At 37.5% G+C, this 23,377-nt stretch overlaps 1 protein-coding gene across 3 annotated transcripts in view; it reads right to left on the bottom strand.

Annotated features, from left to right (window-relative positions):
* DENND4C (DENN domain containing 4C) overlaps positions 1-23,377 on the bottom strand; it is a 71,056-nt gene that overhangs the window by 42,515 nt on the left and 5,164 nt on the right. For all 3 annotated transcript variants that reach the window (XM_071580680.1, XM_071580682.1, XM_071580681.1), the window contains exons 2-5: positions 9,819-10,146; positions 3,666-3,918; positions 2,668-2,737; positions 1,298-1,467 (exon numbers count right to left, since the gene is read on the bottom strand). In XM_071580680.1, coding sequence (XP_071436781.1) covers positions 1,298-1,467; positions 2,668-2,737; positions 3,666-3,918; positions 9,819-10,129 — 804 coding nt within the window. In that variant the 5' untranslated portion in view covers positions 10,130-10,146. The remainder of the gene's footprint in view (positions 1-1,297; positions 1,468-2,667; positions 2,738-3,665; positions 3,919-9,818; positions 10,147-23,377) is intronic.

Raw genomic sequence — 23,377 nt, 5'->3', positions numbered from 1 at the left:
CTTCATCAGATGTGCCAGTAATCCTGTAGTGTAGGCTCTGCCTTTGTATAGCAGACACTGCCTTCCCTCATGCAGACCAAATCATGCAACACATTTTTGGTACCTGTGTGTGCTGGTGGCCTTATACTGATTCAGAAGACAGATCACCTTCTGAATCTATCACTTCATGCAAATTCAGAAGGATCACTAGTCTAGGGTGGTCACTAGAGTCTGTCATGTTACCTCTCAGCAAAAATTCTTCCTCTTCCTGCCTATCTAGTTTCCAATTCATGGGTATAGATACCTACAGAGCCAAATAACACAAATTCACACAGAAGTGGCTTTTAAGGTAACCATATGAATACTGTAACAACTTAAACACTGCTAACACATGTGCTAAGTTCTCTTTTACATGTAGACTACACTTCCATTCTCAGAAACTTCTTACTTGAAAGAACAAGGAAATCGTGCACTCTGAGTTTTGGTTTTGTGAAGTGTATGGTTAAGCCTACATGGGACTAAAACAGCACATACTCTTCCATCTACTTCCTGTTTTGCTTTACTTTTACCTTACATGAAGGCTTAAATAGCATTGTATAAGGAAGTGTCAGAGACTGAAACGGTTAATGATTAATGCATTCTAAGAGACTTCGCAGGCTTTTGACTTTTGCATTATACACCTGATGGGCAGTTGGGCCCATCCCTTCCTCAGGTGCTAAAGGTGTTGAGCCTGAAGAGTCAAGAAGAGCCCTGCCCTCCACATGAACCTGGTAAATGGGGTTTTGCAGCCACTGCTTCATGGAAAACAACCCCCTGCCTCAGGGGGAGGTGCAAAAGACATGCTGAGGGTATAAAATGGACTGGTGACTTTGGGAATTTGGGTTCTGTTCCTAGGCCCTGCCGCCTGCAGGACTGCTGAGATGCAACGCTGTATCCCTAGGGCGGTGACTATGTAACCTTTTCATTCTCATCTTTTCTCATCTCTTCTTTTTCCTTGCTGTCCTGGACTCTTCTCCTGTCTTTCTTCCCCCCTGTGCATCTTTCCCCGCCCCCCACTAAGGTTATTTTCTATGTCACACTATACAGAATTTTTAAATAAACACTGATTATATAGTGTTGTTTCACTTTAATCCAGTCCAAAGGGAATGATTATAACAATTTGGTTACCCCCGTCCCCTTCCCAGGAGCGGGTCGTGACAGGAAGTATTTAACAATCTATTTTATAGTATTTCTAAGATGCAGAAGAAACAATCCCTATCTATCTCCATAGCAGCCATATGAAATAAAACAAAAAACGTGTCACAGTGTGGAGCCATACCTTTTCTGCAGAAGAGCAGGTCAATACGAATGTTGAGAATACTGGTAGTGGATATTTGGTTTGAGCATCCCAGCACTCAATAGTAGCTCCCATGGGAAGGCAGAAAAGAGGAACAGATTCTGACAGTGGAAATGACTCGTAGTTCTCTTGAGGATATCTGAAAATTAAGCCTTAAGAATGGGAAAAGGAAAAGTAAGCACATTTGTTCTGCAAGCCCTAAATAAGGTAAGCAATATATTTTCCGTAATATATAGCTAAGTCTGATGGTTATCTAAACTTTTTAATTGCAGATTACATCTGCAAAGAAGAAAGTCTCTCATTTGACCATAAGACTAAGTCATACCAGTAACAATCATTTGAAAACAGTGTATGAATACTGAAGTTACTCTTCGAACTGTTGTCATTTCAGTAACTGCATAAAACCAGTACACAGCCAAGATTTTTACATCAAACCATTTGGGAATTACCTGTGCTATTTAAACATGCCACTGGAATAATTTCATTATGAAGAAATCCTATGAAGACAGTGATGATTTATCTACTGTAGAAATATCAGTAATACCTTCATTGAAAATAGGATGTACTAGCTGACAGTCTGCATTTTCTGCTCCCAGTCATTATGTTCGGTTCAGTTTACTCAGCTTTCAGAAATATAACTCTTGCTAGTACAAAATAGACACACAAGCATTGGTTTACTATTGCTGCTCATCTGGTACAATGATTTCATCATTCATGCTTTACACTTCTCTTTGGTAGTTTACTCCTTTCAAAGGAATTTGGTCCACTTAGTGCTCAGCAGAAATGCTTCTGAAAGTTTTTATGAGCTTCTTCAGAAACATAAAATAATTTGTAGCAATGCATTAAAAAACTTACAAAAACTAGACTTGACATTTATTGTTTAGAGTATTTTTCATTCTCCTCAAACAAGGGACAAGAAAACAGCTGTGAAACTTAAGGGAAGAAATATATTTAACTTTCAAACTAGAAGAAAAATGTTGAGACATAAAAAGAAATATGAGTAAGGCTGAACAGAATTTTTAATTACTCCTTCTCCAATATCACAAACAAAAGTTTTGTCTTGTTACATGTGAAATGCTTGCTAAGATTTCAGCTAAAGGTTCTAAGCTACCAAACCATGATAAAAACTAAAATACTACAGGAAAACGCTACTCTTATCAAGCCGGTTTTTTTCCTGTGAAAAAGTGAGGAGAGCAAAGAAGACAGAGTTAATCTCAATAACATATTATTGAATATACTCAACTGACATCCTTTAGGAACAGAATTCTGACAGACAATGCTTAAGCTTTTATTATTTTATTTCAACATGGCATTTGAATCCTTCTGTTTAGACATCTTCTAAAATTACTTACCAGCTTTATATGCTAAAGAGTTAGAAGCTGGCACAGACTTCTTGTAACAAAGGTATACACTGGAACCCCACTGGAAGATATACAAGTTTCATCTCAGAACCGGCAAAGGTGAAGAAATGCAACAGAAATCAAGCATAAGCATTTGAATATACTGCCATTTAAAAACAAATCAGACATTTTAATAACAAGTATTACAGAATAAAATGACTGGTTGGCTGCTGAGTGCATGTAAATGAGAATTCACCCTTCTCTAATGTTTTAGAGAATACAGGATTTACATAAAATCACCACACCACTACACGACTCTCTCTGGATATTCCAACAAAAAAACCGGCAAAAGTGAAGCAGATCACTTTGCAGCTTCATGTTTTCTTGGTTATTTAAAAGCAGAGTCTTATGGGAACCTCCTTAGGGGAAATGAAATTCTAATCATCATCACTTGAAGCTTTTATCGTATTTCTATGAACGGGTTACTGGTTTTGCAGTTTGTCTAAACACATTCCCTCATTCACAAAACCCCCACTTATTACCACCTGAGTAAACTAAATGCAAAACAGGCTAAATAAAAGGGAACCAACTGGAACAAAGAACATGAAGAAATTGTAAGCAGTAATTATCATCCTTGCAATGTCTTGGTAACACAGGCATTATTAACAACTAAGAAAAAAGCATTTCTGATTCATCCTGTCAGCATCACCAAAGAATGGGGGAGATATAACTCAAAAAAAACCCCAACTGAAATTCTATTGCACGACTCCTAAATAGCATCTAGACATGCATATGCAAACTGAAACAGTGAGTAATCAGTATGAAACAATAATTTCTAACATGAAAGGAAATCAAAACAACAAAACCTACAAAACTGAAGCCTCACACATGGTATAAAGAATGAAAGAATTATGATGCAGTGATAGAACACAATTACAGTAGAGGTTAAGGAGCTACTTCTTCAGGTATACTGGGCTAAAAAAAAGAGACTCAAGCTTATAAATACTCACCATACCACAGTTTAAATTCTTATCAACTTTACAGAATGTGTGAGGAGGGGTTTCTCCTTTGCTGGTAACAATAACACAGATATCTGTCACTGCCAGTGAGTTCTGAGGTCGTACTGGAGGAGCCCTTCGGTATGTGATAAAGATCCGTTGAGAAGAAGCTGAGCTGTTGTTGACATTAGCACAACGACCATACGGAGTAGCTTGAATTACCTCGCAGCCTGAAATTATGCGTTCCTTCCCTTCATACAGAACTCTGCGGACACGAAGGAAACAAAGTGTTAAGTGCATTCAAACATATATGAAATTACTTGGACAAATTCAGAGAAACTGTCCATCCATTAGCACCCTATGTCATCAATGCAACATTCTAATGTGCATATTATATACTGTCTTTCATCATACGGCTCTTGAGATTGAAAAACTGCTCAGAAATATTTGAAATTATACTGAATTCTCTGTGGGAATAAATCAGAATTATGGAAAAATAAAATCCAACCACACTGAAAAGGATTTAGTTATAGAACTAGTAGGAATGTTGTACTGTGAATGAAAAATAAATAGAAAGTAAACTTTAAACTGCTTGCACACATGACACCTGATAATTTCATCACTAAAATGTCTGATAAGTAATTTAACACTTGTCTTTTGGGGGGATTTTCTGGGTGATTTTTTGTTTTGTTTTGTTTGGGGTTTTGTTGGTGGGTTTTCTTGGGGTGAGGTTTGGGGGTTTTTTGTGGGGGCAGAGGGACTGGTTTTTTTTTCTTTTAAGAAATATTCTTGGAAAAGAACAACAGAAAACAGAAGTCTGCTTCCTAGATGAATTTTTACAGAAAAAAAATAAATCCAAACCCAGTAATAACTGACATTCCCAGTTTGACTAACACTCCTTAGGACAATGGGGCAGGGAGACAAACTAATGCTCTGCTCCACACAGAAGGAAGAAATAATAACTATAGTTGACTGCACTGCTAGAAAGCAGAATAGATCTTACACGGCATGTGGATTTTTTTATAGCAAGATCATTAGTTTAGATCACTGTATTCTTGGCAAAAAACGAAATACCTTTTAAAGCTTCATAGCAGCTAAATGAGCTAAAACTTTACCAAATATAAAGCTATTAGCAAGGGACTATAAGAAGAAATGCACAAGTCAAAACATACATCATTGAACATTTTTAAAGCACAGATGCTACAACAGGGCAAGTTTTATCTCCCACTCCACACTCAAGTAAGGAAGGGCTCCATTTGCTTGGTTCTCTGCGGTATGTACAGAGTACTTGCCACTTTCAAATCAGTTTTCATCATTACAAGATTATGGATAAAGAGAACACATTAAAACTTTGTATTTTGTGATCACCAGCTTCCCAAATGTAGTCCATCACAACTTTAAATTAAAAATAATCAGGCAATACATACTTGCTGCCCCAAAATACCCTTGGTTCAAAGTTTCACAGACTACCAGTACGTATTTGAAAACTCAGAAAAAGTTATGTATCTGAGATAACAAAAGAAAGATTTTATCATATCCAACCATTCTTGGAACTTTTAAAACCCCCCATATCTATATGTATATGATTAAATGTTCAAAATTACTTATATACTATTCCCATCTTTAAACTGGAATATGCAAATGTTACTATTTATTCTGATTCAACAGAACCAACATGTATCTTGTTATATCATCAGCACTGATGATGAACATGAACTACAGTCCTAAAATACTTTAAAAAGCAAAGAAATCACATGAGTTGGGAGTATAGTGATGCAGCTACCAGAATGCCACAGAAATTTATTCAACTACTTCATGGAGAACAGTAACCTTCAACAGTGATTTCAGCTGTAGAGTCCGATCATGAGACTTGCTACATTTGACACAGCATGTAATCTCAGGTCCAAACCCAGTCCAAAACCAGCATTTCCAAATTGCAACATTAGTTTTAATATACTACAGATCAGTTCAAGGTAAGTATAAAGTACACATGCTAATTAAATTAGTTCTAAACTAAGTAACATTCTGGAAGAACACGCCTTTTGCTGCTTTAATTGAGATACCTACTTCACAAAGTTTAAAAAAAAAACAAAACAACAAAACAGCACATCAACTCTCAGGTCACATTCATTGTGCATGAACAGTTCACATGAACTCTTCACATAATTTCCATTCAGTATCTTATTCAGAAGAAATATTAACAGAGTAGTCTCCAACAGAAGTTGGAGATCAATTTCATTTCAGTTTCATGTATTTTAAATAAAATCCAAAATACAAATTTATTCCAGTCAGCTGACTGCTTTTGAGAAGGAATTGGGCATTAATCAGGTAATTTCAACAGTTCAATTTAGTACGTCTGCAAGTATTCTCAGTAAAATACTTAAGGCCTGGCCAGCGTTTAAGACTGTCACACTGGGGTCACCTCTCATCAAAAGCAAAATGAAAATGAAAGCAACACTTGTCTCTACATATACACTGGTGGTGTATCATTAACTCGCACCATTTCCTGACCCCATGCATAGTACTGAATTTACAGTACAGTGCAGTATTTACATGAAAATGAAGGAAAACCACCACTCATGGATCACTCAAATTAAATGGTGTTTTTAATGACTCAGAGGAAAACATTCAGAAGTCACACACGAAATACTGAACATGACACCCTATATATAAACTGTCCTCCTCCCTGAGAGCCTGTTTGCTCCTACTTGTTTCACCTTCCCAGTGTCTGCCTTGATTAATTAGTACTGAACAAGGCTACATTTGTTTCCTGCTTCTTTATAGTTTGGCCTTAATCCAAGGTACACATTATTTACTATAATATTTTATCAACTTTAATACAGTTCCATTTGAAGCAAAATATACATTTATATATAAAATTAAAAGTTTACTTTAGATGTTAGGTTTTTCTCTTTCAGAAAAATCCTCTCTCTGTAAGACTGTTTGACATGTGGAAGTTCTCTTATGATCATTTTTACTGATTTAAAGGTATACTTCAATACATCAGATAACAGAGTTTAGAAAGAAGAAATACTACCTTCTTGCAGCTGCTGAGTTAAAAACCTTAAGCCACAGAAACCTTTGCTTCTGGAAAACCACTTCAAAACAGGTAAGACTGTTGAAAACTGAATTGTGTCTAGGGTTGCTCTCCTCTTCTAGGTCCAACCATGTTTCTGTCTCTCACAGTTCGTATGCAAAATAAGCTTTCATAACATCTCTTCCTCTCTTATTTTAGACAAGGAGGTTTGGAAGTATTGAATAATAAAGGAACTAATATAAATACACTGGGCACCAGAAGGGTCAGAAAAGTGGTAGGTCATGCAAACAGAAGGCACTGACTTAGCTTTTATTTTTACTACCACCGCTATTATTATTTGCCTAAATAAACAAGCTGTTAGTTTCATCATTCTTATCCTAAGCTGTTCCAAACATCCCAGCTGCAGTTGTCACACTGCTGGGATTTAAGGAACAATGAAAGATGCAGGCTGTCAAGAACATGTTCCAGTTTCTACTATGTTCCTTGTGCTCACTTTCTTAGAAATACATCTCTAATAATCATTTGTTCAATTGGAGACTTTCAGAGTTCAAGTATACAGGAATTGGAAGGGTCCTTATACCCAGAATCTAAAGGGTCCTTTGCACAGAATTACTAAGCAAACTAAAGCTTCCCATACTAGTTTAAAAAAGTTTTATTTTAAATAAAAATAAAAACCAAATTGGTATTTCCTTACTTACACAATGCAAAATACCTGACTTTTGCATACTCAGTAATACAAGATCCTCTGCCTCAGACAAGAAGTCCAATATTCTTCCCTTGGCCCTTCCTAAACCAAAGCGTTACAAATTCAAAACCACTTACAATTTAAAAAAACAAAACACACCAAACATTTTTCTGTCAGGTTTTATTCTATTTTAGAAATATGTCCTGGAGCTCTAACTCAAGTGTAAAACAGACTGAGATTTTGTTACAAAGTCTCACTGCACTTGAACCGAAACAAACCTCAAATCTCAGTTCTTGTCTGTTTCTGGAACAGGAGCAAAAAAAATCCAGAAAAGCAACAGAATGACAGTAGCTGAATTATTTCATAGACATATACACTTAAGGTACTAAATTTTAAAGCTACATATAGAAAAAGGATCTCAGAGATCTTATTCTAGGATCCAATCTTTATTTTTCCAACTAATTTCCAACTAATACTTTTTCCAACAAATCAATCCAATTAATTCCAGTAAATACATCATTCAGAGGCGTGTCACATGGCATAGCATAACTACATGCAAGTAAGCACCTGCAGCAGGAAGTCACCTGAAGAGATTACAAACACTTCAATTTAAGAATCAGTGTCCAAATAGGAAGGAATGAGAATGGAGGGCACAGAAATACAGAACACAAGGACAACAGCAGAGAAACAGTAGGGCATACCAGCCATCTCTCTCTTCTTCACACAACGTTTAACTACTTTCTGTAAAAAAACAGTGAAGAAATATAAACACTTACCAAATCATTTGAATGCTCAGACTACGACATAACTAATTTTTAGATGTATACTAACAACCTTGACGCAAGACTATGCATTTCAGCCTTTCAAGGGATGTACTCTTTCTCTACGAAGTTCACTAAGCATTTCAGACAGGCTCAAAGGCAAAATATTCTGTCACATTTGGTTCTTTAATTAAAATAATAAAGAACAGCATAAATTAGCCTTCAGACTGTACATAAATCTCTTGCCCAAACTCCACTATTATTTGAACACACTGGAATACACCACCCTCCCCCCCCAAAAAAAAAAATTGCTCTAACTACCTCTTGCACATAATTGAAAAACAGGAGGCACAGCAGGGGAAAAATATGCACCACAGCTCAGAGAGAAAAGCCTGGCACAATGTGTCAGGTGTGACACCCTAACAAGATCTGTGTACAACAAAATACAGAACAAATACTATTTATCAAATAACCACCATCTTAGCCATTTGCCTATTTTGTTTAGGGGGTATTACCTCTGAAATCTACCCAAGCATTCAACTTCCTAAGTTTGTGGAACACACAAAAATAAACACGTGATAGCCAAGTTGCTTCCTTAAAGCCACATGCTGAAGACTGACTGTTCAGGAATTCCTTTGAGGAATCACTCTCTGTAGAAACTCTTCCTTCTGCTAGAACTTACTGAAGTTTAACAAATCATTCAAAGATTAACTTCACACTGCAATATCTCTTCTTGCAGTGCCAGTCAAACACACTGGAAAAGATGATTTTAAAAATGACAGTTTTGCTGAAGGCTACTAGAACATAGCTTAGGTGATCAAGATGATGAGGTGATCAAGATGAATAGAAATTAGAATGTACCATATTAATTATTCAACTTGAACTATAACCTTTAGAGTAAACTGTCCTGCCACGAAACCACTTTAATTATTAAGATGTCACTATCAGTCTCCTCCTGACTGGACCCTGCTTGTCAGTTGGCATCAAACTGTAGGCCAAAACCAGCATATGCAGGTTTTGTGCTCCATGCATTTAAGCTTATAAATGAAAATAACTAAACTTGCAATAACTTACACATAAATGCATGATTTTTACTGTTTGCTATTTATTTAATAACTAAGGAAAAACACACACATTTCTATTTTGCCATAATTTTAACAGCACCCCTCAACTCATGCTCTATTTTCTCTTTCTCATTATAAGCCCAGTAGTTCTGAAATGTCCTTATATATTTTCAAGTTACATCTTTTACCATAAGCATTAAATTCAATTCCACAAAATGATAATTTTTGTCTTCTGAAGTCATCATTTTCAGATAAAGCACGTTAATATTTCTGGATTTGGATTATACTATTTCTATACATTAATTCTGTGCTCTTCTCTCACCTTTCATAAAACTGCAGCACAGAACTTCATTTCTCATATTTGACTGGCTTCATCAGTCTCTCTCCCTCTCATCTTTTAATTTACCATTAATTTTAAAAAGACAAGTTCACTGGAAGACTGACACTTAGTTCAACCAATTCCAGAAAGAAAACACTACACAGAAACACACACTGAGCAACACAGATTCAAACAGGACATTTTAAAAAAGTTTTCTCACATCTATTTTGATTATCGTCTATGAAGAGTAAGATTTGATCATTACTGAAGGGGGAACTGAACTACAATAGAAATCTCACCCAATGTCAGTAAGTGGTGGTTTGTCTCGGCCTCTCTTGTAGCAAAGAAAAAGTTCAGGACTCTTGAGACTTCCATAGTTTAAGTTGGCTTGAAGGGCTGTAGGAGTGGCTTCAACACAGGTATATCCCTCTGGGACAGTTTCACCAGCAGATTTAATTATCACGGCAATGTCAGTAATTGGAGCCTTTGGACCAGTTGACTTTGTTTCATGTCGGCTTATTTCTTGGTCCAGCAGGGTTGCTGTGTCTGTATCCGTGAGCCCAGCCACTACAAAATAGTCAGCCACACGTGGACCTTTGTCTTCTATCATGGTTATGTCAGTACCTCCTGGGAAAAACAAAGAGACAGAAATCAAGCACTCTCCTTGCAAACTCGAGCCTCCCCTCAACAACTGTGAGAATTTAGAACTTTTGAAGAAATTTTTGCAAATACAAGAATTCTGATACAGCGAGTTCATGAAAATTCTAAGGAACCACCTGTCAGAGACTGAAACGGTTAATGATTAATGCATTCTAAGAGACTTCGCAGGCTTTTGACTTTTGCATTATACACCTGATGGGCAGTTGGGGCCCATCCCTTCCTCCAGTGCCCTGAACAGGCAAGAAGAGCCTTGCCCTGCCCTCCACATGAACTCAGCGAATATGGGGGTTCACACCCCGGCTGGCGACACTGCTTCATGGAAAACAACCCCCTGCCTCAGGGGAAGGTGCAAAAGGCATGGTAAGGGTATAAAAATGGACTGGTGACTTTGGGAATTTGGGTTCTGTTCCTAGGCCCTGCCGCCTGCAGGACTGCTGAGATGTAACGCTGGATCCCTAGGGCGGTGACTATGTAACCTTTTCATTCTCATCTTTTCTCATCTCTTCTTTTTCCTTGCTGTCCTGGACTCTTCTCCTGTCTTTCTTCCCCCCTGCGCATCTTTCCCCATCCCCCACTAAGGTTATTTTCTATGTCACACTATACGGAATTGTTAAAATAAACACCAATTATACAGTGTCGTTTCACTTTAATCCACCCCAAAGGGAATGATTATAACAATTTGGTTACCCTCGTCCCCTTCCCAGGAGCGGGTCGTGACACCACCAAAACAAACTTTGACTTTTGCTGCTCAAAAAGGATATTGACAAATATTGTTGGATAAGATTTCAGTTCTAGCACCATTAACAATTATGTTTTAAAGTGAGATAAAGGATAACTGAAAGCTCCTAACACAGCAGCTACACAGAAAATTGCTTTGTGTTAGCTATTGGACTACTCAAGCTCTTCAGAGGCTGTAAGTTAATGCAGATATCCCAATCTAAAAGCAAATGTATTTATCTGCCAGTGCTTGTGAGCAATGCCACTACAGAATCATGTTATCCTGCTTTTATTTTGAGCGAGAGGGGGGGGGGGGAACAATTCCAAGTACAAGCTCACTACTTTAACTTCTGCACATTTCATCCATTTTGGTCCCTGACCCAGATCTAACTGTGTAGTCTTGAGACATTCAGCTGGCAACTGTAACATCTGGAATCCATTTACAAAAATCAACACATCCAAACCCACATTTCATCAGCTGATCAGGCAGTACACATCCCTGCTCAGCTGCACATTCCAGATGAGGAAAGAGTTGTTCTCCCAACATCACTGATGTTCACCAAACATTTGATTTTAAAGCAGTGAAGCATAAGTTCCTGTTAAGAACAAACCCAGCCAACAGCCTATGCTCAAGTATCTCAAATACAATTTCATGTACCCAATTCTCATAAAATATTTGTATTTTTAGAAGATGATTAAGAAGTATTTAAACAAACGCAGCGAAGCAATAAACCTGAATAATATTATACCCCTGCAGGAAGATAGGGAACACTTCCTTTTAGATTCCCTTGTTTCCATCACTAGATTTCTGGGAATCCTTTCTACAGAGCTAATCAAATAATGGAAGTATGGTTCCCATCTTTGAAAATAAAACTGCCACAGCTGCCAAAGTTCCCAAGTAGTGGGTTGTTGGGTATTACCAAGTAATAAGTGCACCAAAAATGAGAATTTTCTTCTACTCAGAATGGACTAGTCTGATAACTGCAGAAACACTGGCCTCTGCTAACAGAAAGGTGGTTTGGTGGAGGCAATATAATTCTGTTCCCTGCAATCTGGTTTACCATTCTCCTGTTCTTATCCTGCTCTTTCTTAGTGAAATCATACTGAAAACGTATATTCCATCTTCACAGTTTACACGACTTCTGTAATTTATTACCAAAAGTGTACTGACTACCCAGCTGAGTAAAAAATCAATTATCCATCCTGCATATTTACAAAGAAATTTTAGCATAAGACTTAGGTGCCAACCACTATATTGCAAGGTATTGCAGCATAAAATCAAAGTCGGGAGGGGAAGAGGAATAATTTCATCCAAATTTGTTGTACCTCTATATTCTAACTAACTCAATTTTTTATTTTCTAACCATGAAATAATAACTTTTTAAAGCCTTTCAAATCCAAAAAGAGAATACTAAAATCCTTTAAAATATTTTTCCACAATGCTTTTCACACCATTACTACACTGTTGTCTAAACATTTTGGCTAACAGCTTTTGTAGGGTCATTCATAAAGAGACATAGAAGTGTTTGGTTCCCCTGCAAAGTTAAAAAACATGGGACAGTTATTCACAGGACTGAATTTTCAGGCCTAAAACACATGGATGCCATATCAATGGGAACAATAAAAGGTTTATTCAATTTGTCAGGTGTTCATTGCCTGGGTCTCCTGATGAACAAGAAAACCACTACAGAGCCATAGCTACTTGTGAAGCTTCTGAATCACTTTTAGGTACAGAATTTGCATCAGTTTACCCTTTTTACTGTCACAAAAAAATGAAATCAGAAGTAAGTAAGTCAGCAAGAAGATCAGGGATAAAGGCTGATGGCGAAGGGGTTTTTGATTTTTCATTTTTATAGATTTTAGAAGTATTTGTAGCTGTAGCAAAGTAGATTTTAGTATGCTAGTATTCTGGCAGCCTAAGTTCATTGTTTATACATCCTAACCCTTAGCATTTATCAGTAGCTCAAATTCTTTTAGCTGTTTAGGCTCTTTTCAAGGTAGAAGAGCTGAAGACTATCAGAAAGGCCTGCAGAACAAGACCAAGCATAAGCCAGCAACCTTGAGTCTAAGAACATTGGAAGAACTCCAAAGCCGGAGGAAGAGGAAAATGAACAACAGAGGGTCCTAGTGACCCCAGCCCCAAAATCCTGGGGGTGGAACAGAGGTGGAACCAGGGCTGGACCAGGAGAAGGGGAGGAGAGGGAAAGAAAAGAAGGAAGAGGGGGAAAGAAAAGAAGGAAGAGGGGGAAAGAAAAGAAGGAAGAGGGGGAAAGAAAAGAAGGAAGAGGGGGAAAGAAAAGAAGGAAGAGGGGGAAGGGGAAGGGGAAGGGGAAGGGGAAGGGGAAGGGGAAGGGGAAGGGGAAGGGGAAGGGGAAGGGGAAGGGGAAGGGGAAGGGGAAGGGGAAGGGGAAGGGGAAGGGGAAGGGGAAGGGGAAGGGGAAGGGGAAGGGGAAGGGGAAGGGGAAGGGGAAGGGGAAGGGGAAGGGGAAGGGGAAGGGGAAGGGGAAGGGGAAGGGGAAGGGGAAGGGGAAGGGGAAGGGGAAAAGAAAAAAGAAAAAAAGAAGCCTCTCCCCACTGTCCTTTTAAAAACAAAGTCCTGAGTCAGAGTATGTTGTAATCTGCAAAGCACCATTTGCACTTGACATATAAGAAATCAAATCACTGGAATAAGCTGCTAAAAATAGAAAAATGGTTGGCATTCCATTAATTTTTATTTTTTTAACCCAAACCCCCTTATTAAATATTCCAGCTTTTTATTACCTCAATGATATTCACACAGCTCAGTATCATGTTCTCTTCATCATCATCATCATGTCTAGGCTTCGCAAACGAAGGTTTGAGAGGGGCACTACCCACGCTTGCTGCAAGTGTGCTGGTGTTCTCTTAGTGTAATGTTAAAATCATGACCTACATTTACTTTTAGCACAGAAAGAAGGAAAAAAATCCCAAGCTACAATAACTCCATATGTCAAAAATCTCTCAAGTGTTTTTATTTTTAATCAGCGCTGTAGTTTGTGGAATTTCACTGTTATTCTCAATTATGTTTTAAAGTGAGAATTTAGTTTTCTAGGGAAAACAGAGAGGAGAAATATTTAAAGGAAACTGAAAAATTAAATACTAGGATTTGGAAGGTTAAAATGCAAATGAAGAGAATCCATTCCTAAATATTTACCAGTGAGGATCAATAAAACTGTAACAATTGGTGAGTAAGAAGCATACACTTGTGCCTATGATTCTGTATTTTCCTCTTTCTATGGCTATGTTTTACTTCACAGAAATTGTGTGCAATATGTGGCATGCAAAAGTCAGAGCCACCAGACAATTCAGCTGAGAAACTTGGCACAAAAGCCTTGTATGTCAGTACAACATTTAGCCAGTTTTTCAAAATGTTCTGAGTCTCAGTCTCTCAAAACAGTTTCTTTTCCACAGGGATAAGTAAGGTTTCAAATAAACACAAGTCAGCTCTTCAAGAATTCGTTCTCCAGTTTCAGAAAGATTTAAAGCAACAGGATCACTCAAAAGAGACCTGAAAGTAAAAGCTCTTAATTGAGATGTAGTAATCTTCTCTAATGCTACAGCTTTAGAAACATAAAGAGACTAAATTACAAATTAGCTGATCACCACAATTAGGAGTAGAAACAGCAAAATTCACTAAGTTCAAGAATATTTTGCCTTCTGAACTTCAGGGAAAAAATAAAAATAGGCTTTGTGGGGGACAAGATGTATTTTCCACTATTTTGGTGATACCTCAAAGATGAAAAAGTATGAACACCTCTCCTCTTAACAGACAAGGGAACAAACATATCCTAAGTTTTATCACATCAACTTTCTCCAAGAATAACTTCAAAAGCTACTGTCCTCTGTCCATTTTCTATGAGCATCACAAGCCTAACAGAAAAAATGAATTCAGATTTTTATTGTAACACAACATACCCTTTCATGAACAAAAACACCCCAAAAATCCTAAAACTAAAAAGTGTTACCTTCATGTCTGATGATGACAATGAGGGATATATTGAAAAAAAAAAAGCCAACATACAAGTCCCATGAGAGATCTCATTATTTTAAAGTCTGTGAAGATACTTCAGCTTAAGCCAAATAAATCAAAAACAAAAATTGGGAATTCTGTTTTAAGAACGTGAGCAATACTGTTTGAAGTGTCACATATCTCAAAGTCCATATGGTGATTTTTTTCAGCTATTTCCTAATTGTATTCCACAGCAACAGAATCAACATAGTGAAGGTGGTTCTCAATGTTAACCTTATGCAATAAATATGAATTCTTGTTCTAATTGCCTCAAATTTTGTCTGTTTAACTGCATTTCAAGACATGGAAGTCAATACTCTATATCACTTTGAAAAGCAGTGAGGAATACAATCATGGACTATACTTTGCAATCAAAACTTTAGATTGTGGGGTTTTTTAAACACAAAACAAAGTTATTATTCTAACACATTTGTGTACCCACAAAGGCTCAAATGTACACTGAAAGTGCAAAGACTACCATTTAACAACCAGAATGCAGTGCAGTTGGCAGTCCAGTCTCTTGTCCACTCCAGCACACGTTCACTGTTACTGCTCACACCAGGGTGCTTGTCCGTATCACAGCCACCCTAAGCAAACCCATTTCTGTTCAGGTAAGTGTGCAACTCCAGCTTATGCACTTCCCTTTCACCGCACAAGTCAGACCTTGCCTATGCATCACAGACAACTTAAGATTACTACAGAATGGAACATTATAAACTATTCAACAAAGTTATCATAGAATCACAGAATCGATTGGGTTGGAAAAGACCTCCAAGATCAAGTCCAACCCTTGGTCCAACTCTAGTCCATTTACTAGATCATGGCACTCAGCGCCACGTCCAATCTCCATTTAAAAATTTCCAGGGATGGTGAATCCACCACCTCTCTGGGCAGCCCATTCCAATCCCTGAGCACTCTCTCTGGAAAGAATTTTTTTCTGATCTCCAACTTAAATTTCCCCTGGCAGAGCTTAAGCCTGTGCCCCCTTGTCCTATTGCTGAGTGCCTGGGAGAAGAGACCAGCCCCCACCTGGCCAGAACTTCCCTTCAGGTAGTTCTAGACAGTGCTGAGGTCACCTCTGAGCCTCCTCTTCTCCAGGCTAAGTGAGTTCAAATGAAACAAAAGGGTTATTGAACACTTCAGATGTCACTTGCAACACACAGGGAGGTTACACAGACCTGTCACAAGTTCCCTGAAGCAAATTTTACAATGTGTAAGAATAGAGAGTACATAAACATACACACACACACACATGCACTTATATACACACCACAACAAAAGACAAGGTAAAACAACATTACTTCAAGTTTACCATTACCACAGAAAAAAAGGCAGACCACAAATTTTTAGCCACAGACAGTCAATAGCAAGAGAAAATGAATTATTAGAAATGTCTTCAAAGACTTTCTTTTTTTTGGTTGTATATCACACTGCTATGAATTGCCATGAAAATTACTAAATGAAGTAACAGTTACAGTCACTTGACTAAATGATGTGAGTTTTAGAAAAACTAGAGTTGCAAAAATAACTTCACAGATGTACAGTGCTCACCTTCTACCTGTCCTAACACAACCAGCTGTGGAACAGGAATGGCTGGATGTCACACACATTTTGGTCTGAACATGCATATATGCAAATACAGGGCCATCCCCTTCTAGCAGTTTTCAAGTAACCATTTGAGGGTGTAATTGTTGCACAACCTACAAGTTGTATCTCTAACTTTGGAAAAATAAAACTTAAGGACAAGGTAAAAGATAAAAAGCTTACCAATTACATTTAATGAAGTATTCTTTAAGCTGGCTTTCACAAGTAAATTGAACTTCCTCCAGAAAGCAAGGTGTATCAAGGTCCTGTATTGAAAACAATCTAAACCAGCATTTTGCATCAGGTAGCTAAATTGTTACGAATTTGCACATATGCAAAGAAAACAACGTTGACTCTGCACTAGCTGTTTGTGTACCAGATTGTTCTCTGACAGCCTACAAACACAAAAATCAGGTGTAAAATGAACATAATCAATGTGGTGGGAAAGTTTTCTAAAGCATTCCAAATAGATCATGGCACTACATAGCACAAAACAAGAGGAAGTATTACAGAAAATCATCTCAGGTAAGCAATTCCCACAGAAGCAAAGGCACCAAGCCTAGGAACACTTGATGAAATAGCAGGAGGACTTTTTTTTCCCTCATCTGCACAAAAAGCAGTTCTCAGAACAGCAGAATTCGCCAAACTGCGAATATTTGAGAACAAAATCACTTCTGATTTAGGCTTCTGATATGTCATACGCAGTTCTACCTGTACTTTATAAATTGATTAAAGAAATAAATCTTATACCATCAAACAAGCAGACAGACTTGGCACTCAAAGAGCAAAGGCTTGAAAACCACAGATGGGAAGTGAAAAGACCTTTTTCACACTTTAAACCATAACTTCCACAAATGACTAAAGACAACTGTAATTCTTTAAAACTCGCCTAGAACAGGTCTCTCCATAGGGATTTGCCATGAACATTTTCGAGAGAGCCACTAGTAAATACACCACTCATGTAATAGGAAACAATTCTCCCAATGCAGATTTTCTTTTCAATTTCAAACCATGGATTTTATATGATCTAACAGTGTGCGTCACAGAAAAAGAGTTAGTGATGAAATGAACTGACTCTGTAATCCAGTATTGTAATAAGTGACAATTAGCAATAAATCTCTAGTTTTCTCAGTCATGTACAGTTTGCCACTTAAGCATCAATTTTGTTATGGAGACGTCCTGCAACTTTTCAGACACATTTCAGAAAAAACGAAGAAGGCTTTGGCCTTAAACAAAATATATTATTGTTCCCCATTACCTTGAATTTTCTTTGTATTTTTTATGCCCTCCTGTCCTATAAGTAATTCCTCGGATTCCTGGAGCAATGATGATCAAAGAAATGAAGAACCTAACCCCAAATTTAGAACTTTATACTTAATAAATTAAATGTATTCAGAAGAGACACAAACCCCAGACTATTAACAATTTAAGATTCTGCATTAGGTAACCAAACGGTACATTGAGTCTGATTTTTTCTGATTGCCAGCAAAATGGGTTACCACTGCTACAAAACAGTGGGGCAATGATGTGAAAAGTGCTTGTAGCAAACTTAACAAAGCTTCAGAAGCAAAGTTTTGTCGCAGTAACTTGAACAGCTACTTAGGAATTATAAATGACTAAAGATATCACTAAGTCAATGGACACTGCAATTCAGGATGCTCAGGACTATAAAAATTTGCCACTCAGAAACTCTTTAAGTGGAGACACCCCCCCCCCCCCAAAAACAAAAACAAAACAAAAAACCAACCAACCAAGAAAACTAACAAAACCCCCAAATTAATGCCCCAAACAAACAAACCCCCACAAAAACCACCACAAAAAAACCTCCTAACCAACCAAATAAAAGAACCCCAGAAAACCCTAATTCAAAAAACCCCCCCAGCCTACTCTGGACTATCCAGACTAAATCTACCATATTAATATTCAACAGTTTAAATTTTCCTATCATACAGTTTCAAGTTGCCCAGAGGTATAAAAATTGGCCTCACAGACATAGGAGGCCAAAAAACAAATTCTGAACTGACCTATACAATCTCAACAGGCAGCTGGAATCAATGAAAGTAAGTTTGGTACCAGTAAATTAAGTGCAACTGCCAAAGACAGAAAAGAGAAATGGAAAAGATGTGAGACAGGAAAAATCATAACCAGCAAGCAGTCCAGCTATACTCATGTAATAAACCAGTTTAATCTTGTCTCATCAGTGTTGTACCCAAACTGTTCGTTCACGTAACAGAAGATGGCAACTGCTCCAAAGACTGCAAAGAAAACAGCCCAAGAGAGAAAATCTAGTAACAACAACATAGTTCTCAGAGCAAGAAAAGAACTTTATAAATTGCACTTACTGCCCCAGCTGAAAGCTTTAAAGGTTAGGTATGCTCAGTATTATGTAATGAGTGAAACATCTCCTGCCCTGGAAACATTCTTTGTTACAGAAGTCTTTCTGTAATTGGAAACTCCTTTGGAAAAAGGCCAAATATAGTAGCCTGAAATGAAAACAAAACAGTGAAGAAAAAGTCAAGAGACAAAGGCTCCTTCTGGAACCCCAAATCTCCTAGACTGCTTTTTGTAGGTTTTTTGGTGCCCTTTTTTGCTTGGCATGAGGGTGGACCATGTTTTGGTCTTGACAGGTCAAAGGAGAGAAGAAAGAATGTTGTTTCAAATCCACTCGAGTGGCCTCTCAAAGTAAGAGTTTGAGGTACTTTCATTCTTGTTTCTCTACTAAGCATTGAAATAGTTAAGTACTAACACTGCAAATATTTTGGTAGAATCATCATTGACAGAGACTTGTCAGATCACAGAATCATGATTTGACTTAATTTTTCCCAGCCATCTACAATACAATCAGACATAAGTTGCCTGAAATCATCTTCTAAGGGCCTCACAAATTCATAGTGGAAAACCCACTCCCTGGTTTTGAGAAACATGATTTTCCTCATTCTTATCTTTTGGTAAAAAAAAACAGCTCTGGAGGAAGACACCCTTCTTCTCTGTATGTCTCTTTGCTGACAGCTTTACCCACTAAACACAGGCTGCTTCACAGACACATTCAGAGCCTCGCAGCCCATCCTCATCCCACTGACCTCTTTTCATGGCTATCAAGAGGATGACTCCCACTTCTGGTTGGCCTCTGATATCAGCCTCAAACCACTTGTTTCATGTCAGCATTTTCATTCTTTCTCAGCTGCTTTTCAAGCTTGGCGGGAGCTTATTAACACTTCAGAAGTCTGTCTTTTAATTCTTTTGCCAACTCCTCATTAAGAAACTCTCTTTTGCCAAGATGTCTTAAAATTAAGTCCAAACCACACACTTGACAGCAGTTGCAATATTCATGCTTTTGGTCTTATGCTACAGCAGTGAGAATTTTACAGGAGGCCAGGCACACCATAATCTTCACTTGCAGCACATTTCTCCAGTAAAGGTGTGCATTAGCACATCTGCAGAAAAGGTGGAAAGAGGCCAGACCTACGAGTAACCCACCCAGAGCACGCACTGCACAGGTCACTTGCAATGAAACTACCACAAACATGAAAAAATGCATCAAGACCTTAAGGCAGGAGTATTGTTCCTGAAATCTCACACCTTTAACTTTCATAAGTATTTTTATACTTCCAAATGCTTTTGCTAAACTTCCTAAAGACAAGCTTTTTACTTAGTATCTATACTACTCTTCTCATTCCTGGAAACTCTAACTTGTTTTTTTTTTCTTAAAATTTTCTGCCACTTTGAAGACAAAGACACCTGACATTTACATAGAAACTTATTGCAAAACCAGTAAATCTTTTTTCTCTCCAAATTCCATAATATGTGTCAAGAAACTTAAGTTTCCAGGCCTTAAAAGCCCTTGGTTATCAACCCTTGCTTTCTACTGTGCGCACCTATATTCCTGAATATATATATATATATATATATATATATATATATCCAGGAACTTCTGAATATATATATCTAGGAGAACTAAGAGACTGACTCTATTAAAGCCTGTATTTCACTATTCAGAATGTATGTTAATCGTGACCTCATATTAAAATGGTGGGTATTGCATGAACTTATGCAGAGAATTATCACGAAAGATAATACATTAGAAAGGTACTACTTATACAGACAGAAGTATCAACAAACATTTTCTTTGAACGTGAACAAAAGCTAAAAGGTATAGCAAGCTTGAGACGCTCTGTCATGAAGTCCTGTTGCACACCAGCTGTGATGTGAAGTTTGACATGACACCTGTTTTGAGCCTTTTATTACATCGCCATATGATACTCAAAGTATCTATACTGTGTTACTGAACACACTGTGGAGTTCTCAGACAAAACAGTTACATGAAACTTCATTTTCTGGAATAAACTATACAGATTTTAGGCAGTAAAAAGTGCTTGAGTCAAAACCATCTCTAAGAGCCTACCATCCATTTCTGTCATAATTTAACACATTCACTTATCTTCCTATTTAAAATATTCTTCATACATGTTTTTATGTATTTTTTGGTTTTTTGATACATAATATTTTTATTTAGTGATATATTTAAAATTAACAGTTTTCTAAAGCAGGCCATGGTAGTTGAGGATATAATTCACAATTGTTAGCTTTTCTATTTCCAATTTACTCATTTAGAAATGAATTCATTCAATTTAGCTAGAGAACTGATTAGATTTTTCCAAGCTGTTTCCAAATCCCAAGATTTGATCCCACATGACTTACAGAACAGTGCAGTGCTAGTGCTCAGTTGCTTGTCACACACAAAACATTAGAGACTCCGACATTCATTTCTCTGCATAGGGTGGAGCAGATTTCATAATTTCTCCACTTGCAAAAAAAAACCCCAACCCAACAAAAACCAACTACAACAACACAAAAAACGCACACCAAAAACTCCCCCAAAAAAACAAAATCACCCCAAACCCCAAAACAGTAACAACACACCACCACCTATCCCAGCCCTCACAATCTTCCCCCAGGTATATGTTAGTGGAACACCCTCATTTTCCTTCACGGATACTCCTCCACTGGCTCTCGGAAGAGGAAGGTGGGATGACAGTCATGAATCCAGCAAACTTACATTAGAGGTGGGCTACCAGCATTTCAATCCCTGCTCAAAAGAGAGGGGATCACACTGTCCTCTACAACATATCATTTACACCTTTACATATCCTTTACACCTTTTTTTTCTATATTCTTTCTTCATCGGCCAGGTCTAGAGCACTATCAATCTCCATACAGACAGGAAGAGCAGGGATATAAATGAAGTATTAGTCTTGCACCTAACAACCTGGACAACTTAAATACAAAGTATTTCAACTCAGATGTTCAATACAGAAAGCATGCCAGCTAAGGGTTAGAGTATTTAAAAAGTACGAGAGACAAATAAGACATTTTGGCTCAAAACAGTTTCCCATCTCAGATTTGTCCATCATCTGGCTACTAGTATAACTAGACAACCAGTTTAAAATTAGATGAGTGACCTTGTAAATAAGATCTTTTATTTCTAGCAGAATCAGTTGGATCAAAGAGACTCAGAAGGAGAGGTTTTGAGATCAACAGCACACAGACTGTACGTCTGAATCTCAGAAGAAAGCACAAAAGCTGTAAATATCTTTATAGAGGATTTGTTCTGGTTTTGTTTTATTTTTTTAATAAACTGAAATGTCACATTAGTCACTACATTCACAGTGAATGAGTCATCACAATCCAAAAGAACTCCGGGCTTTCACACATCTTATAAGTAGATGTCTACAAAAAGAAGTTCAAAACAAAGATGTAGGAAGGTATATACATCAGAGTTTGAAATGGCATTGCTTTTTAAGAAAGCAAACATTGTCACACGCTGTGCCTTTTTTCAAAGATAAACTTCCTACTTGGTCTACCCAATTCTGAACAACACACTCTTCCCTTTATTATGTATGAGGTATGCTTGTTTTGCTCTTCAAAGAAATGCATTAGCATGACCAGAATTCTGCTCTTCAGAGACAGGTATTCTGGCATAAGCCCCTGTGCAAGTATGCCACACGAGCAAAACTAGTTTTTTATTTGCAAAGTCTGTTCTTTTTATGACTTGAGATTTTCTTATTCCAGTACAACTCCAACTTTGCCTTCATTGTTTACTAATATTGGAAAATTTTAGCAATACATTAACCCTTTATCCACAAAACAAATGAACAGTCCAACAGTCCTGTGCAGAGAGAAGTACTGCCATGGGCATAACAAAAGAGGAAAAGAAAAAAAAAGCTAAGAAAGGATGCATCCCCAAGGTTATGCAGGAATTTAAGGTCAGAAGAAACTCAAGTCTTCCACTGACAATTCTAACTGCAAGAATTCCCTTTGAGTCAAATTAACACTGTACAGGAGACATGTAGACTTGCTTTTTCTGGTTTCATCACAACTTTGAGAAAATAGGAATGTATTTATGCAGTTAGAAAGTTTTATCTTTTATGTCCTGTTTATCGTTTAAAACTCAAAACTGAAAACAAATGTGGTATATATGGGACCAGAAAGAGGCATACTGCTCCCAATCATTAGCAAACCTCACCTATACATCGTATCACGACTTCCAAAGATTAAATAAAACTACTTGTACTCTTCCTTCTCCTGCCAAATCCAAATTTTACTTAGAAACGCACGTGACACCTGTTCAGAAATCTAAGCTTAACATGGTTAGAAGTGGAAGAGGAACTTCAAATGGTAATTGAGGACACAAAGTCTGGCTTTCATTGGGAATTATCCCCTAAAAAGTAAGTGGTGGATAACAGGCCCAGAGGGAAGCCCAGAAACACGAGTTCCTCTAGGCTAAAATTAATTTCTGTCAATACTGCTCTTCAGCGATACCTTTGGCAATTTCAGAACTTTGACAGGCACAGGACATATATGTTTTACATA

The sequence above is a fragment of the Pithys albifrons genome, chromosome Z (genome assembly GCF_047495875.1).
Source record: "Pithys albifrons albifrons isolate INPA30051 chromosome Z, PitAlb_v1, whole genome shotgun sequence".
NCBI classification, from domain to species: Eukaryota; Metazoa; Chordata; class Aves; order Passeriformes; family Thamnophilidae; genus Pithys; species Pithys albifrons.
This window is presented reverse-complemented; position numbering and strand designations above follow the sequence as displayed.